Raw genomic sequence first — 19161 nt, 5'->3', positions numbered from 1 at the left:
CTGACAGTGTCTCTCCCACTTAAATTTGTCATGCTTTTGTGTGAAGCAACAGCCAATGCTCTGAGCACGGCGTGCCCAAAATGCAAGAGATTGCTCTAAAATAGGCTGCTCTTACATTGTGTCAAAACTAACTCCAAGGCAGGAGAATTTTTACTGTTTATCTGCTGATTTGCTTTCAGTACCTGTGCACTGATGTGATCTTGCTATACCTTTTGCTAGTAAACTCAGTTTTTATTACTAGAATATCACGGTTGCTTCCTTCAATTTCAGTCTGGCTTCAACATGAGCGTGGATTTTAGATGAAAACCATTCCTGATGCAAAATGATCTTATCCTGAGCCTTTAAAACATGCAAGCAGCATTTAACAGATACATGAGTACTGCAGTTCAAAGAGCAAATCACAAAAGTTACCCAGCAGTAAATCACGTTGTGATATTAAGTGGTTTTCATGGAAAACCAAAGAATTCATTGCTCCAAATATTGTAATCCAAATTTTTCCTAATTCAGTTCTGATGTTAAGTGCTTTGAGGGGGACAAAAAAAAAAGAGGAACTAATTGCTTCAAACATTTTAATCCAAATTTATCTCAATTCAGTTCTGATATTAAGTGGTTTTGATAGGGGAAAAAAAAAAAGGAGTTCATTGCTTCAAACATTTTAATCTGATTTTTTTCTTAGTTCAGATATTTAAGTGGTTTTGATGGGGGGGGGGGGGGGGGGGAAGAAGTCATTGCTTCAAACATTTTAATCCAAATTTTTCTGAGCCAAATTTAGCCATACACTTTCAGACACACCTGTTTTCCTGTTTTTTTTCCAAATGCTTGTTTGATTTTATTTGGATTCCAATGCTCACTGCATGTTGGCAAGGGATTTACTGGCTTTTCTCCCAAATCTGTAGCGTGTGGGGTATTGGGAGCTGCATGCTGGTAATTTTTGGAGAATCTGGGATTGTTTTGCAATATTATCTTTATTGTATGACTACAATCCCTCAAGATGCTTGAGGATCTGATAAATGGTGGTAGTGGATACGGTGTGGTCAGTGATTGAGAGAGTGAAAACATCACGCTGAGCCTTTGCCATCAGCTAATGTGGTGCTGCTCTGCACCCCTGCATCCGAGGCAGGGTACTGATGCAAGAATTAACTGTCTGCTCTTTTTTTCTCTTGTTTTGCAGAAGATGAACAAGTATCAGCAGTTTAACCATTGGGTTATGGTGTCAGCCACCTCACACAGGGGATGTGGGGAGATGGACCACAGGATTCTGTTAGCCAACGCTAACAACTTGCTGCTGCTAACCTCAGACGTTGCGTTTGCCTCTGTCACGAGATGGAATGGGTTGGGTCACCTCTCTCTACCTTCCTTCACTCTGCCACCTCCTCAAAGCTATTTCTGCCCAGATACCCACCAGACTGGTATCTGGGGGTGGACCAGGCTTCATTCATTTAGGGAGGACCAGTTGTCACCACCACTTGGACACGTTCTTCTGTATGATACCATAGAATCCTTTGGTAGTTTTCCATCGTCGTCGTTTTCTACATGACCATTCTAAGAGTGTTATTTTATGAACTTTAAAAAAAGCAAACACAAAAATATATCAAAAATGTCAGCAAAAGCAAAGGACATTGCTGAAATAACTGAAAAATAATTTATTAATTTAATTTTTTTTTTCTTTTGATGGGAATTTCCTTTATTTGTGTCAGCAGTGCTCTGGTTGGCTAATGGAAATGCTTAATGGGTGTGATGGTAAATTAGCTCCACACAAACTGTTGTACTCTCAAAATAAACACACAAAACTAGAAATGGGACATTATCAGGTGCAGAAATAACCTGGATTTTAGGGTGACTTTAGATTAAATAGAGCACAAAGCCCTACAAAGCAGCATGTGTCATGTCCCCCACTCCCCTCCTACACACACATAGTAAGACCCTCCAGCCCTGAAGGATTTCTGGATGTGTTTTGGCTTCCAGCCAACTACGGCAATGGTTGGTCTTCTCCTCCCCTGTTAAGGAATTATTTGAAATGTGGAAGCTGTGGCTTGCAGGGAACTGTGGAGGGGGAGGTTTGATGCTTCCCCAAAAGAGCTTTCACCACCAGCTGTTGCCCTGCAGAGCTCTGCATGCAAAGCTGAGCCATTGCTAGAACCCAAAGCTTAAACCTGTGTGTTGTGGGCTTTAAGATCGTCCCACACGTCCTGGCCTTTTGCCAGAGCTGCACAGGATTTAAGTGCAAAGGTTATCTTAAAAGCAAATACTAAATTACTTCTAAATCCCCTCCCTTTCACAGTGAAATTAGTGGAACTGACTATGACATGACATGATGCTTCTGTAGGGGCTAACACATTTTACCATGGGTCAAAAAAACCCAAAACCCTGGTGTTTTCAGCTGGGAAATACAGATTGGGTTTAAATCCTAGGTAAAAAAATCCTGCTGGTGTTGATGTTTTGACTTGCAGCCAGCCAGTGTTAACATCTGAGCCTCTGCTTTGACTGTGGTCAAATAAATTGCTTGTTGGATTTTGCTTAGCCAGCCAGAGCACAGAGGGGGTAGAACTGGAAATACCTGAGGTTTCTTTTTTCTTCATTTTCTTTTTCTTTTTCCTTCTTCTTCCCCACCCCCCACCCCTATTTTTCTCCTTTCTTTTCTTTATATTTTCTTCTTTTTTCCCCTCTTCTTTTTCTTTTTTTCTTGTTCTCTTTCTCTTTTACTTTTTTCTTTTCTATTTTTCTTTTCCTTTTTCCCCTTCCCCCCTTTTCTTCCTTTTTCCTTTTCCCCTTTTTTCCCTTTCCCCCCTTTTCCCTGTTTATCTTTTCTTCACAAATTCTCTCTTTTTTCCTTGTTTCTCCTCTTTTTTTCACCTGTTTTTCCTCTCTCCCCCATTCCTCTTTTTCTCATTTGTGTTTTTTCTTTTCTTTCCTTCATTCCACACATGATGCCCCATCCCAGTGTTACAATTGGACATGAATGTGTGAATATGTATTTAAAACATTTAATTGTAAATCTCTGTTGTGATGTTTACAGCCTAAGCTAGAACGAAGATGTTTGTCCTTTTTCCAGTGCCTCAGAGATGATTTCTATATCCATAGTCGTGAAGAGCTTTAAGGATTTATTTTTATTTTCCTGTATGTGTGCAGGGGGTGCAAGGTGAATGCAACAACATCTTCTGAAAATGACACAGGTACCAAAAAGCAACCCAAAGCCTTTTGATGTGCTTACCCCACAGCAGCTTAGGACTGATGTGCAGAACCTGTGTCTGCACTCCCAGTGGTGCCAGGTTCAGTATTCCTGGGACTCATCCATATGGATTGGAATAAGTGACATAAATGAGCAGCAATGATGAGGGAGGGGTGCCTCAGTCAGAACTCATTGGCTGGCTGTAGGAATTATTTTGGCACAAATATCTGAGGAGAAAATGGTTGGAAAAAAAAATGTTAGGAATCAGTTGAGGTAAATCACAATAAATGCATTTTGCTTTTTTGAGGCCTTAATGAACATAATGAACCTGCACAGGCCTTAATGAGTGAAGGTTAATGTGTCAGAGCAAGGCAGGGCAGAGGGATGGCTTTCAGCACATGTAATGTTGATCATATAAGTGTTCAATTGATGTTTTTGTGGGATGTGACCCCCAAGTCCTCCCAGTCCCACTGTCAGCTGTAGTTGCTCGTTAGTGGAGTGTGTTCTGTCAGAAACTCCTCTTGTCTTGTCACCTGGCTCCCGTCACCTCCAGCTGTGGTTTTATTTCAGCCTGTTGAACAAAAAGTACAAGGGATGAGGGCTTGTTACTAAAGTGACTTCCTTTTCCCCCAAAACACTGATAGTGCTGTCTGGGAGGACATCCTAACGCTCCTCCAAGGAGCAGGGCTGGGGTCTCCCCCAGCAGCCATAGGAGCAATGAATCAATGGCCCATGGAAGTGTGGTGTTTGCACATCAACAGTGTTAGGACACTGAGAAGGTTTGGAAGTGAGTGAAAGTCTTGCTAATCCTATTTTCCTACTAGCCAGTGCAGCTGGTGTAAATAAATCATGCCTCAGCCATGGACACATGAGCTCCTCCTCTGCTTCTCCTGCCTCACACGGTGTGGTTTGCCTGCCCTGTCCTCGCTGGGCTCTTTCTTTCTTGCTTCGTTTTTAAATCAACCGATCACATTGATCGGGGCCGATAGCCAAATGTAGTGTGTCTGGTGTGGATTTGAAGAGACATTATCCCTTTTTTCAGGAATTCAGATGGGAGTAAGAAGGTGCTTGCTACCTGCTGTACTCCCACTTTCTTGAAGTGAGGTCTTCTGGATCGCAGAACCTGACTTGGTCCCTCCAGCAGGTTCCTCTGACTCGGGCTCTGATTTCGATGTCGGGTGAAAATCCCTCATGTCACGCTCTTCCACTGCCACACCTCAGTGTGCTCCTTGCTGCTGGTGAATCGCTCTTGACCTGCAGGTGAAAGCTGTATTTCAGCTATTTAACCACCCAGTATTTCCTTATCCTTTATCAATCTCAGACTTCCAAGGGATGCCCCAAAAATCTGTGAGGTTTTGTAAACCCTAATTGACCTCTCCAGTGGCAAAAAGGGGGTGAAAGGAGATCACGGAGCCTCTGAGTACTGCTTTTATCTCCCCAGTGCACAAGGAAATGGGAAGGCACTGCCTGCAGATGTTTGCAGCATGCACATGCAGGAGTGGGTGGATGTTTGCAACCTGTAGCTTCCTTATGTCCTTGGTTTTGCCTTTACTCTCACCAGGAATTTCACAGAGGTGAGTGATGCTTCCCTGGGAGATGGTCTGAGCCCACAGGTCAGGATGGAGTGCCCCAAAGGCTTCCTCCACCCATCAGAGGTGGAGGGACTCCCCAGTTCCCAAAGGCTTAACCTCCTTCAAGGAGCCTCATGGCATCAGTGCTGTTGCAAAACCTCTTCCAGCATCTCCCAAGTCATTTCATCGCAGGTAGTGGTGGAAGTAGGAACCTGCCAGTTTAAGTATTAATAAACCATGAGAAACTGAATATTATTTTTTAATGGATAAACTTATCAGTGCCCTTAAAGACAGCAGAAAAAAAGGGATACTCTCTCTTTAGAGAAGCTTTACACATTATATTTTAGAATGCTTGTACAGAGGGTAATCTACCTTGACTTCCCAACCCAGCTTTGGCTTCTGTTGTGCTTTTTATTGTTTCCTCTTTATTTTTGATATACCTGGAATGCAGTTTAGCTTGGTATTCATGAGATGCTAAATATGTGAGCATATTGGCAAAACTGCACAGATGTAATGATATTCCAATAGCAATTGTACTGCACAAGTCAGTGATTGTAAAGTATTCTGTAACAAGCAATGTTTGTCTCCTATTTTTTGATACCTCTTACACTTATGTCTTTTAGAAAGACAGTGCCTCTGTATGCTTTTTGTATTTTTACTGAGTGATTGTAAATATTTGTTATATTTTTGGTTAAGAGAATGTTTAAAAGTACTGTTTATTATCCAATCTATTAATATGTTGGAATCAATAAACAATCGACATATATTAATTGTTTGGAGCAGAGCTTTTCTGGCAGCCAGCAGAGGATGGGGGCTGAGGTGGTGCAGAGCTCCAAGCAAGAAGCAGCTACCAAGTGACTTTTTATTCTCACAATGAGCATGTCCTGAGAAAAGGCAGTGAAGCTGGTAAAGAGTGTAGGCACAAGTCTGGTGAGGAGCAGCTGAGGAAACTGGGATTGTCCAGCCTGGAGAAAAGGAGGCTGGGGGGAGACCTCCTGGCTCTCTACAATTCCCTCAAGGGAGGTTGGAGCAAGGTGGGGAGTTGGTCTCCCAAGGAACAAGCAACAAAACAAGAAGAAATGGCCTCATGTTACATGAGGGGATGTTTAAATTGGACATTAGGGACAATTTCTTTCCTGCAAGAGTGGTCAGGCGTTGGCACAGGCTGCCCAGGGAGGTCTTTGAGTCACCATCCCTGGAGGTGTTCGAGAAACCTGTGGCCATGGTACTCTGGGACTTGGTTTACTGGCCAGGGTGGTGCTAGGTTGATGGTTGGACTGGATGATCTTAGAGGTCTTTTCCAACCTTAGTGATTCTATGGCCACTAGGTTTTATCTGGTTCCCCCCAGATCAGCGTGCACCATCAGGGGAGCAGCTGGAAGAGCATCTCTTGCACACACATGGGTGTGGGTGTACCCCCATGGTGTCTGTCATGGGGGCACCCCCAAAAGAGACAGCAGCAGCCACCTGAAAACTCTGGATTTATTGCAATCAATCTGCTCTCCTGCTGCTGCAATGAACTTACAGAATGGGATGCCATTTGGGAGTCTAGGGAGAGAAGACCCAAAATGTGCTGCAGCCTTTCACTTGGAAAAGGAAAATTTCCCACTGGTGCCCAGGTATGTTCACCAAAGGGGGTGAGGACTCCTTGTAGGAGGTCCTGTTCTAAGGGGAGAAGATCTGACTGCCAGGCTGCTTCTATGTGGAGAGAACAAACCCAGCTCTCCATAGCAGGACTCCATTTATACCCTCGTTGAGTCTGACTGTGGTCAGTTTCTTCATTAGTTGAAGGGCTGAGTCGTCCAGGCAAGGAAAGGACATCTGGACTAGGAGGTGAGGCCTAGCTAATGTCTGGGGGTGTTGAGCTGATCTTTATCAGCTCCTAGGGGCACCTTGTGTTTGTGGGGAGGTGGTGGTACCTGCCACGGTGTCAGAGGCCCTGGCCACGCAGGGAGGGGGGCAGTGGGCATGGCAGCACTGGTGGCTCCTTGTCACAGCAGGCACTGTGCAGGGGCCAGCTGAGTTTGGTGTTTGTCTCCTGTGGCTGGGGCACTGGGCACACTGGGACAGCAGCCTGGTCCAGTGGGGAAGCAAGGGACAGCCAGCCCACTGGTCACAGAAACTTCCTTAGGTCAGAGAAATGGCCCATGGGTACCAGAAGGGATTCAAGGGAGGAGCTACTGCTGCAGCTTCAGAGCCTGAGCCCCCACTGCTTGTGGCAGACCCCATTGCTTGGTGTTCCATAGCTCTCCCCTGGTGCTCCATATTTCTCCCTGGTAGCTCACTATCCTCCTGCCTGTCCCACAACACTGGAGTAGCTTGTCCGTTGTCCTCCTGCCCTCTCCCTGCCTGTGTAGGTGCTCTGCAGGTAGCCCCTCCCCTCCAGGTTCTCTGTTCCCAGCTGCCATCCCTTCCCACCTGTTCAGCTCCATCCTTCCCAGTACCATGCTGGAGCTCTCACTAGGATGTGATGCAGAGCATCATCTCAGGGACAACAAAGGCTGTGTGGACTTCAGGAAGGCTCTGCTCACAGGGAACTCACATCTTCCCCCTTTTCCCCAGGTTCTGTGGTCCCCCCTCAGACTACAGAAGAGAAGACCTCTTGGCAGGGCAAGCGGATGGATGGGGTCAGACTCTCGTCAGTGGTGCCCAGTGACAGGACAAGGGACAATGGGCACAAGCTGCAACCCAGGAGGATCCGTCAGAACAGGAGGACAAACTTCTTTGCTGTGAAGTGTTGGAGCCCTGGAGCAAGCTGCCCAGAGAGGTTATGGAGTCTCCTTCTCCAGAGAGATTCCAAACCCAGCTGAACATTGTGCTCCTGGGCAAGCTGCTTTGGGTGCCCTGCTTTAGCAGGGGGTTGGACTGGATGATCTCCAGAGCTCCCTTCCAGCCCCGCTGTGCTGGGTCTCTGTGAAAGAACTTTTTTTCCTCCCCTTGTGCAGCTCCCTTCTCTGAAGCTGTAGCTGCAAACGCTTGCCAGATCAGATGGGGATTGAACTTCATCTCCTTCACCACCTGATTTCCCCTAGTGAGGCTTTGCAGGTTTGTTCTCAAGGATTTCAGGAACTTTCTGGGTGGTGTAAGGTTTCCTAGACTTTTTTTGAGTTTTTGAACAGGACCGTTCTCGAAAAAGGTGCAGAGAAAGAAGCGGCCACAAGAGGGCAGCATTGACTGGACTTCGACGGCTGCCTCTGTCCAATCCCTGGCGCAGAGCCCCGGCTGGTGCAGGTTGCTCTCTGCGATGCTCACCCAGCACCCTCGGGGTTGGCACTGCGGGCATCTCGGGTTTTGCCCATCGCTCTCCAGCCATGGGCTGCCCCTGGACCCTCAGTGGTGGCTGTGGGGACACAGCTCCTGCAGCTATGAAGTATGAGAGGAGAGTCTCAGTGCAGAATCATGGAATCATTAAGATCAGAAAAGACCTCGAAGATCATCAAGTCCAACCATCAACCCAGCACCACCATGCCCACTAAGCCATGTCCCAAAGTGCCACGTGTACACGGTGTTTGAACATCTCCAGGGACAGTGACTCCAACATCTCTCTGGGCAGCCTGTTTCAATGCCTGACCTAAAGCAGGTTATTTGGGATTTAGGACTCTCCAAGACTGGTACATGGTCTGGATTTCCCCCTCTCTTCTCTGTATGACCTGTTTTCATCCATAATACTTACGCCATGCCCTTTCCTCCACTCATCTCCATCTGGCTGCGATCCCTCGGCACGCTGTTTCAGGGTGGGAGGCCGTAAAGCTTTTCTTCCTTCAGATGTGTGCTGCAGGAACACCAGCAGGCTGGTGGGACAATCTGTGAAGGCAGCAGGTAGCACTCAGGTTTTATTGGGAAGTGCAGAGCCATTATGGCCATACCGCAGCGAGCAATTTGTGGTGTAAAATCAAATTAGGGAGAAGCAGTTCCATTAATGAGCCTTCCCACCTAATGAGTCATCTTGATTTCAGGCTTTCCTTCTACTTTTTATTTATTTTATTTTATTTTATTTTTATTTTTTTTCTCTTTTTAGTGGCTTTAAAAGCTCTTTAGCACAGCCCAGTTTGTGTGTGTGTATCTGAGATGACCTTGAACAGGTAAAGTGGGCACCTGGACCCCTGATTTGTTTTCAGCCTTGCCCAAGTCTGATGCTGTCCTGCTTTCAACCCTGTGCCTGAGGAGCGAGGATGTGCAAAACTTGGGCTGTGGGCAGAGTGTGGAAAAACCTCTTTAGCAACTGGCTGCAGTCATGAAATTACCATCCTCTATGCTGGGTTCAGTGTGAGGGAAGCATGGACCTGGTGGTGGAGGTGGCTGCGGGTGACCACCCATCTGAAATGGGCATTGAACCCGGAGAGGTTCATGGGACCTACATCTGGGATCTTCAGCCCCAACCTTCAGTCTGAGCTTCTGTGAAGGTTTCTATCCCCTGCTGTGGAATGTGAACACCCCACTGCAACTCTTTTCATCCTCACCTCTCCATTTCCAAGCCTTTGAATCAGACCTGCTAGTGAGGAGCTCCTGGCATTAACACAGAGCTTCACATCCAATGTGTGCTTGAGGTCTCCAGGTCACCTGAAAGAGCAGTTGGGGCATTACATAGCTGTTGACCTAAAGCTGAGTTGCATTCACTGAGGGCATTCAACCAATGTGTTTCTGTTCTGATTATTCTGCTGGAAAAGTGTCAACCAGATTGTATTGGGAAGAATTAGCAGCTGCCTGTCAGGTTGCAGTGATGCCAGGAATTACGTGCCTGAAGAGAAGTCAAGAGTTGTCACTCCAAAGTAAATATGAGAAGAGAGGTTGGTCCCATCCTGTGGCACAGCAGATTGCTCGTTTAGCAGGTGCTGCTGCTAGAAATCTGCTTTCTCTTCGCTCAAGGAGAAGTGAGGAGACCTGATGGTGGTGGAACCAGCAGCCTGAGCTGTCCCATCACCTGGAGGGTCATGCCATGGCAGTGGAGCTCTGCAGGCAGCATCAGTTTGATTTTGATGATTTCAGCTATTTGTCATTTCTCAGGAGAGGAAAATGTGCTGGAGAGGCTGTGTTTGAGAGCACCAGGAGTGCTGAAACCTGCCTCTGCACTGCTTTCTTCTTCTGTGTCAGGTTCCTGCACCTGTGAGGCTGAAGATAAAACATTCCTCATCCCACCTTGATTGAAGAAGAGAACTTAGAGCCTGTGATATTTTCACCATGTCCTTCAGGGGCTCTGCCATCAGCCTTTGTGGTTTGTCTCAGAATTTGCAGTAGTTTTAGCTTTCCTGAAGGTCCTGGAGGCACGTGATGACACAAACCAATGACATTCTGTGGGTAAGTAAAGAAACTCTTGTTGCTATGTAGAAAACCTTGAAAATGCAAACTCTGAAAGGTATTCTTCAAAAATAAGTGGCAAGGAAATGAAGATCCACAATTATTTAACCTCCTCCTAGGTCTTCTGGTGCTGCTAGCTCCCAGTTCTGGTTTCCCACAGCCCCACTGACCTAAAACCTCAACATTTTCCCCCAGAGTACTGTCGTAAGACTTTGGGAGGGTTGGGGTGAGCCAGCTTTACTGGAAGAACCAAGTTATTTGTTACAAGATGAATGTTAAATCAGCTCCACAAACATTCCTGCTCATTTCCTTGTGCTCATCAAAGGAGCAGAGTAATTACCAGTGTGACAGTGCCACCAGTCAGTCTTGGCTTTGGGAGAGATGAAGAAAAAGGGTGATAACTGAATTCCAAATGTAGATGTGGCTGCATTTCACACTTCTGAGCAGCAATAAAAGATGAAGGCTGTAATTGTGCCTGCAATTTCAAACTTCATGGCTTTGTTTTATCCACTCAAACATCTGGCTTAGGAGCTGAGCTGAGAGTATCAGATAATTAGTTTTTTTGGTGTTTGGTGGTGGGTTTTTTTTTTTTTTTTTTTTTTTTTTTTAGACCTATCAGTTAGGCCCCATCAAGTTTATTTGAAACTCATTTATTAGCAAACACAACTTGTGTTGATCAGGACCAGAGTGCAAGACTCCTGGGGATGGTAAGTGTGTACCTGAGTATAACTCATGGCTCCCCAGGGGTGGGGGTGGCTAGCTGCCCATCAGGAGAAGGTGCTGGTGTTTTACTTGCCCTCTGGGAATTCTGGGATCAGGGAAGGTTTCTGCGAACTATTGGGATTTTCTGGCTGGAGACCACCCCTGTGGAGAAGGACTTCTTGGTGCTGGGGGTGCAAAGCTGGACATGAGCCAGCACTGTGCACTCCCAGCTCAGTCCCAGCCATGTCCTGAGCTGATCCCCAGCAGTGTGGGCAGCAGGGGCAGGGAGGGGATTCTTCCCCTCTGCTGTGCTCTGCTCAGACCCCACCTGCAGTGCTGGGGCAGCTCTGGAGTCCTCAGCAGAGACATAGATCTGTTGGAGAGGGGTCAGCAATGACAGGAGGGCTGGAAGCTCTCTGCTGTGAGGCCAGGCTGAGAGAGGTGGAGTTGTTCAGCTGGAGGGGAGACCACCTGACTCTACAACTCCCTGAAAGGAGGTTGGAGACAGGTGGGGATCAGTCTCTTCTCCTTATTAAGAAGTGATAGGACAAGAGGAAAGAGCCTCAAGTTGCCCCAGGAAAGGTTTAGGTTGGACATAAGGAACAATTTCTTCTCCAAAAGGGTTGTGAAGGAGAATGAGAGGCTCTGCTCAGGTTGTTCCTTGAGGCACGAGGGTTAGTTTAGCTTTTTTTGGTGGAGTGTTTTCTTTCTCCTTTTACACAGATAAGCTCACCCAGGGAGTTTCCTCTGACCTTGGAGACGTTCTGACTGGCTTAGCAATCATCTCAGATTTTATTCAAGCTCTAAAAGTGAGCAGCAGTGTTTGCACAGCCATCACTGGGATATGGAGCTGGCTTCTGAGATGTTAGTCCTATAAAGTCTCTAATGACACTGTGCTGCTTTTACTACTGCTGCAAGGCTGCACCCTATCACAACCAACAGTCAGTAACAACTGTCATCTGCCAGCCCTACCCCATGCCTGAAGAGCTTCCTTCACCTTCACTTCCCTGCAATTAGAAAAAGCAGTATTAAAATTCCTCCCCAGACCTCTCCCTCTCAAAGACAACAATTTCAGGCTTCAAAACCACCAGCTGCTGTTAAAAGAAGAGAAACCAGAAAAACTCAAATGCAAAAGGCAAGAGAAGAAGCTCGTGGTGTTCATCAGGGTATCAGGCTCAGTCTTCTTCAGTATCTTCATCAGTGACCTGGTTGAAGGGACATAGTGGAGCCTCTGATGACAGCAAGCTGGGAGGAGTGAGTGACACCCCATCAGGCTGTGCTACCATTCAGTGAGACCTGGGTAGATGGAGAGCTGGGCACAGAGGAACATCATGAAGTTGGATGTTTGCAAGTGTAGAGTCTGCACCAGGTGAGGGGCTGACCTGCTGGAAAACAGCCCCATGGAGAAGGACCTGGCACATCTGGGGGACACCAAATCTACCACGAGCCAGTGATGTGGCTAAGAAAGACAATGGTTTCCTGGGCTGCATTCAGAAGAGTGTGGCCAGAGGTCGAGGAAGGTTCTTCCTTTCCCTCTACTCTGTCCTAGTGAGGCCACATCTGGAGCAGTGGGTCCAGTTTGGGGCTCCCCAGTTCAAGAGAGACAGGGAACTACTGGAGAGAGTCTAGTGAAGCCTACAAAGATGCTGAGGGCCCTGGAGCATCTCTGTGAGGAGGAAAGGCTGAGAGCCCTGGAGCTGTTGAGCCTGGAGAAGAGCAGCCCCAGAGGGGATCTGAGCAGTGCTCAGCAAGAGCTGAAGGGTGGGGGGCAAGAGGATGGGGCCAGATTCTTCTCAGTGGTGCCCAGTGACAGCACAAGGGCCAACAGGCACAAACTGGAATCCAGAAGATTCCATCTGAACAGGAGGAGAACCTTCTTTGGTGTGAGGGTGCTGGAGCCCTGGAACGGGCTGCCCGGAGAGGTTGTGGAGTTTCCTTTGGAGGGACCCCCCTGGATATCAGCTTCCTGGGCAAGCTGCTGTGGGTGACCCTGCTTTAGCAGAGGGCTTCAACTGGATGATCTGCAGAGATTCCTTCCAACCCCCACCATGCTGGGAGTCTGTGAAACTCAGGCTGCATCCAGAATTTAACCATTTCAGGTATCTCGCTTTTATTTGTTCTTTGGCTAGAAAAGTCAGAGATGTTTACTTGTTCAACACCTTTTAGAAGAGGCAGCATTTAAAAAGCAGCTCCACTGGATTAAATTCATGATCTGGAATCAAATCCAAAACAACTCCCCCCTAAGCTCTACACAAACTTTGTGCCACAGAAGCGTTTTGCTCAACTCGCTGCGCATCTGAATTTCATGAGCAGGAATGTGAGAGGTCTATCTTCTGGGGGATGAAAAACACCCCAGATAGAGATCAAATATTGTTCTGATGCATGGCAAACATCATCAGCCTAAGTGGAAAAGGAGCTTATGGTAGATCCTGTCCATAAGGCAAGCACATTCCCTGCAGCTCACAGATGTTGCAAAGTAAAAGATTGCATTCTCTATCCAGGGCTTATTTCTCTAGGAGGAGAACAGATACTCTTAATAGCTGCTGAGGTCCTCCACCACTTCCAGATTTCACATTTATAGCTCTTACTCCCATGACCACTGACAGCTAGAAGCAAGGAATGAAGAATAATAACATCTCAGCCCAGTACCAGCTTGTGGGAGCTCTCTGCCTCTTCATTGAAGGAAGCTTCTCTGCAGGCAGCAGATGCTGCTCACAAACCTCACCACTGAGCTACCAGGGCATCAGGCTCTTGTCTTTTAAAAAAAGGGCCTATTTAGAAAGAGAAACATGAAGAATGGGGTAACACATCTAAGTAGCTGTAAGAACCTCAATTCCCATCTGCAGACATGACTTCTTTTCAGACCAGAAGTGCTGAAGTGCCTTAGGATGCACAGAAGCAACAATACTGATGCAGAAATCACCATCCTCCCACCAAAGTCAAACCCGGCAGCTACCAAGACCAAAGGCATTCTGGAAATCCACTGTGTGCCCCAGAAGACCTGGGATCATGGCCATGGGGGCTCAAACACCATGGAGAAACTCAAGGACTTGTTGCCCTGGGAAATTCCTCAAGAACCTGACCCTTAATGACCATGCTCATGCGTCCCAGGAGATTGGCCAGGCTGGACACCACAGCACTGTCAGGTCAGTATTATTGCTCCCAGGTCCAAATTCTCCATCAAAAGATAGCAACAAGAAGGGCTTTCTCTTTTTGCTGTACCATTTATTGGCTTACCACCCTCCCTGGCTGAGGTCTGAAACTGAGACAACAAAATCAAAGTGGGGGGACACAACCCAAAACCCTGAGGTGTGTCAAACCAGATTTTACTTTGTCATTGAAGCAGCTGGGTTTTGTGAGAAGCAAGAAGAGGATTTAAGTGTTTCATAGTGTCCAGCTGCTCCAATTCTCCTTCACCACAGAGCTTCACAATCCTTTGGGGAAAGAAATTGTTCTTTGTGTCCAGCCTAAACCTCTCCTGGGGCAACCTGAGGCTGTTTCCTCTTGGAAGGAGGGAGAAGAGACTGACCCCTACCTGGCTCCAACAAGGAGAAGCAAAAGCAGGAACTTAGTGCCATGGTTTAGATGATTAGGTGGTGTTGGGTGATAGGTTGGTCTTGATGATCTCAAAGGTCTTTTCCAACTTGGTTAATTCTGTGACTTAAGTAATTTCATAGAATCATAGAATCAGACAGGGTTGGAAGGGACCACAAGGATCATCCAGTTCCAAGCCCCCTGCCATGGGCAGGGACACCTCACACTGCATCAGGCTGGCCAGAGCCTCATCCAGCCTGGCCTTAAACACCTCCAGGGATGGGGCCTCAACCACCTCCCTGCACAACCCATTCCAGGCTCTCACCACTCTCATGGGGAAGAACTTCTTCCTCACGTCCAGCCTGAATCTCCCCACTTCCAGCTTTATTCCATTCCCCCTAGTCCTATCACTCCCTGATATCCTAAAAAGTCCCTCCCCAGCTTTCTTGTAGGCCCCCTTCAGATACTGGAAGGCCACAATAAGGTCACCTCAGAGCCCTCCCTTCTCCAGACTGAACAGCCCCAACTCTTTCAGTCTGTCCTCATAGGAGAGGTGCTCCAGCCCTCTGATCATCCTGGTGGCCCTTCTCTGGACACATTCCAGCATCTCCAGATCCCTCTTATAATAGGGGCTCCAGAACTGGATGCAGTACTCCAGATGGGGTCTCACCAGAGCTGAGTAGAGGGGGAGAATCACCTCCCTTGACCTGCTGGCCACACTCTCATTCTCCTTCACAACCTAGCTTAATTAATGTTTGGGTTTGGGCCTGTATCCCTGTGGAATAGGAACCTCTGGATGAAGCTCAGCCATTGAAATGACTCTATTTAAATCTGTGTTGGCTTTTGTCCTTCAACTGTTGTGCCTTTAAGCTGTATCTGTAGGTATATCTATAGAATTCAATACATACTTATTTGTTTAGGCACTTGGGGGCCTTTTAATAGAAGTCATCTGCCTCTGAAGGGTGATTTTCCTTGGCACTGACTCTCTCCACCAGCAGCCTTTGCTGCTGACTAATCAAGATGTAGCTGTGTCCTGCCCTGGTAGCTGGAGGGGATTTTTGCAGCTCTGTAGGGTTTTGTCATTCATTGGGATGCTTTGGCAGCGTGTTGTGCACCTGCACAATGTCAAATACATATTGCCCACAGCAGCATTTAATACACTTCCTGATGTCAATGTAAAGTCAATAACTCGAGATCTTAATTGCAGGGCTTGTCTGGATCCTGCCTCACCTGCATTGCTTTTTTTTGTTGTTGTTTTTTTTTTTTCCCCTATTTTTATTTTCCATGTCAAATAACACCCAGCTCTTGGAACACAGCTAGAATGTTGTTTTCTCTGTGACCCTAGGAAACAAAACCAACACTGTGCAATGATTATTGGGCTGGAGCAAGCACTTCAAAGTGCGTTGTCTTCTCTGCCTGCTGAACGCTCACTGCAGTGTCCCAACAAGGCAGCTGTGTGCAATAAAAAAGGTCTTTATAGAACTGCTCTATTCTTTATAGAATCAAAAGGTTAAGGGTGGACCAGATGATCCTTGGGGTCCCCTCCAATATGGCATTCTGGAATTAAGGATCACAGAATCTCATCCTAGTGGGGGTTGGAAGGGACCTCTGGAGATCGTCTAGTCCAAACCTCTGCCCAAGCAGTTATTTGAAGGCTCTCATTTGTTAGACCACAAAGGTGCAGGCAATGTATAGGCAAAAATACTGTTTCTAAGCCACACTTAAGAGATTAATTCAAACTATCTCAGTATCATGTGCTGTGCTTTGGGAGCATAACCTTTTTATGTAGCTGATTATTGAGCTGCTACTACCCTTAATCAGTCAGCAATTGAACGTAGAGCTGAGGCTCAGATTCTCTCCCTTGATTTCCAAAGCCCTGCACTGGAATTAATCCTGGCAATTTATCAGCCCTGGCCTGAAAATGAGCAGTTTTAAACCCTCTGAAGCTGGTTTCTTGGTGCAGAGACCGTGAGGCATGGTAGATGCTCCTGTCAAATAGATGGCAAAGCACCTGGCTGGCTGGCAGGAGATCTATGACCTGGACAGGCTGGAGAGTTGGGTGGAGGGGAACCTCCTGAAGTTCAGCAAGGGCAGGTGCAGACATCTTCACCTGGGGAGGATCAACCCCCTGTACCAGTGCAGGGGAGGGGATGACCTGCTGGAAAACTTCTTTGCTGTGAGGGTGCTGGAGCCCTGGAGCAGGCTGCCCAGGGATCTTGTGGAGTCTCCTCCTCTGGAGAGATTCCGAACCCAGCTGGACATTGTGATCCTGGGCAAGCTGCTGTGGGTGACCCTGCTTTAGCAGAAGAGTTGGACTGGATGATCTCCAGAGGTCCCTTCCAACCCCCAGTCTGCTAGACATAGAGATGCTAACAACAGAGCTAATAGAGATAGAAAGGGAGAGGAACAATTTTGGTCTGTGATCTTTTGCCCCAAGCACTCGTAGACAGCTGTTAGTCTTTCCATTCTGCTCAGGAGCTGATGGAATTTGCCCTCTGGGTTTACATTGGGGTCTTAGCTATGTGAGATCCCAGGGAGAAAGTTTGCTGTCCCATGATTGCAGTGCTTTCTGAGCACATGAACACAGAAATGTCTAAGGTATGAGTTATGGATACAGCAGAGAGAATGAAGAGCAGAGCCCTGACCTCTGGGATGAATGTTCTTTGCTTTGCATATCTGCTGAATCCAGACATTTTTGGGCTTTTAGGAATAATCAGACTTTTTCAGACAGCACCAGCCAGACAGAAATGCAGCAGTTGAGGTGACAAGAGGTTTTGAGTGTCTTGACACCCAGCCAGGATGCTGGCAGAGCTGGAGAGCCCAAAAGATGGCACTATTTTCCTGCTGCACTGCACAGCAAATCCCTTCTCCAAAGCAGATTCGCTCACTATTGAGCATCTCTCAAAGGCATGCTTTTCTCAAGGCTTTACATACAGTGAAGTCCATTATTGTGAAGGCCAAATTGCTGCCAAGAAAAAAACAAAGGCAAAAAAGGGGAAAAAGAAAAAAAAAAGCCTTCAGCTAAAAAATATCTTTCTCTGAACTAATAACACATCATTCTGATGAAAAATCACATGTGTGCAGGGAAGGAGTTGTTCTCAGTTATTAATGGCTGTTTGTTATATTGTTGTGTTTAGTCCAAGAAGCCTTGATGGAAAGCAGCAGCTTTTCAACACCAATGGGACCTCAGCTGGTGTTTTAATGCATTCTACAAAGAGTCACCCCATCACAGGATGTTAGGGATTGCCACACAGGCTGTCAGAAGCTGGAAGGGACCTCCAGAGGTCATCCTGTCCAACCTCCCTGCCAAAGCAGGATCACCCGGGGAAGTATCCACAGGAACACATCCAGGGTGGGGGTTGAAAGTCTCCAGAGAAGGAAACTCCACAGCCTCTCCGGGCAGTCCGCTCCAGGGCTCCAGCACCCTCACCATCAGAACTGCCTGCACCTCCTGTTGAGGTGGAATCTCCTGTGTTCTAGCTTATACCCATTGTTCCTTGTCATACCACTGGGCACCACGGAAAAGACTCTGGTAGAATATTTAAAATTCCTGCTAAGAGTGAAGAAAGGAAGCTGCATGCTGTGAGAGAGGGATCAGACATGGGTACTGCCCTGCCCAGGCAAAGCTCAGAGTGTATTTGGGTGCTACCAGGGTGGGAGCATCCCCAGCATGCCCTCTGGTACTTTAGCATAAAGAAGTTCAGAAATTAGCTAAGATACACATTGCTGGAAGGAGAAGGCTTCTAACCCTATGGTCATTGTGAAAGGTTTTTCCCTTTCTGCAAAGGGAAAGTGTCTTCCTCAGAGCTGGGCACTGCACCTGTGGCAGCTCACCTCTTGGTTCTCCAGCTCTGAGTCTGATGAAATAGTCAGAAGAAGATTTAAGCACTTGATCACAGCATGTTACAGTTGTGTTTGCTGTTGTTTGGCTGCCCTTTTCCTTGCCATGGAAAAAGTCAAGATGTGGTGTCTGTCCAGAGTGGGAACTGCCTTGGACGTCTTTGTAGGGTAGATCCCCAGGAGGAGGATCCCATTTGAAGGCCACTTTCAAAAGAAGATTCAAAATACTTTATGTTGAATCTCTCAGACTGCCATTGATTGGTGGAATGCCTCTTCTGGATGCTTTTTTGCCAGCTTTGACTCTGCCCAGAATCTCTCTTCCCCTGACAGACAGGTCAGGACTTGTGCTGTCTGGTGGCTGGAGACCTTTGGAGGCTGGTGATGGTTGCTCCTGCATGGCTTAATGTTCCAGACCAAGCTCTGTGCTGTGCATACAGATCTCAGGTGGAGGACTGGGATGGTCTGGTTGTGGGGGTTATTTGGAGAAGCAGCTGTGCCATGCCATGAGTTTCCTGCAGACTGGTTGGGCTGGTGTTGCAGGGCTGTGAAAACTCCCCTGCCTTAGCCTCTGGCTGGGATAACTGATGGCAGTATTTCTGTCTGGGGTAAAATTCCTGTAACTGGCTGTGGCAACCCAAGGAATGAACACTGAAAGCTGGAGGGAGCAGAGACACCAGGCTGAGAGATCTAAAGGCACTTCTGTTCCCTGGGGAGCTCACTTAGCCCGATTGCTTAATTGTAGGTGATAATGCAGCCTTTGTTTGATCTGACAACGTCTGTACTGCAGCTCCAAATGGGCTGAAAAGCTCGAGAATAACTCAACAGGAGATGAAAGACCCCAGCAAAGATGATGGGATGAGAACAAAGTTATTTCATTAAGAAAATGCAGGAATAAAGGAATTGAGCTTTTCAGGCCAGCCTTGTTAGGAAGCTAGGCAAATGAGGTTTGGGTTTATTAAGCAGCATTATGTCCAGGAAAAAAAAAAACATCCTGCAGAATGCTTCCAAGAATGAAATGAAAAGAAAATCTAAGAGAAACTGTTTTATCAC

At 47.0% G+C, this 19161-nt stretch overlaps 1 protein-coding gene across 1 annotated transcript in view; it reads left to right on the top strand.

The window, feature by feature from the left end:
• Window positions 1-1197, top strand: part of RAPGEF6 (Rap guanine nucleotide exchange factor 6) — a 141129-nt gene extending 139932 nt beyond the window's left edge. The window contains exon 31 of the mRNA XM_054389175.1: window positions 1172-1197. Coding sequence (XP_054245150.1) covers window positions 1172-1197 — 26 coding nt within the window. The remainder of the gene's footprint in view (window positions 1-1171) is intronic.
• Window positions 1198-19161: the final 17964 nt, after the last annotated feature.

Source organism: Indicator indicator, chromosome 18, assembly GCF_027791375.1.
Source record: "Indicator indicator isolate 239-I01 chromosome 18, UM_Iind_1.1, whole genome shotgun sequence".
NCBI classification, from domain to species: Eukaryota; Metazoa; Chordata; class Aves; order Piciformes; family Indicatoridae; genus Indicator; species Indicator indicator.
This window is presented reverse-complemented; position numbering and strand designations above follow the sequence as displayed.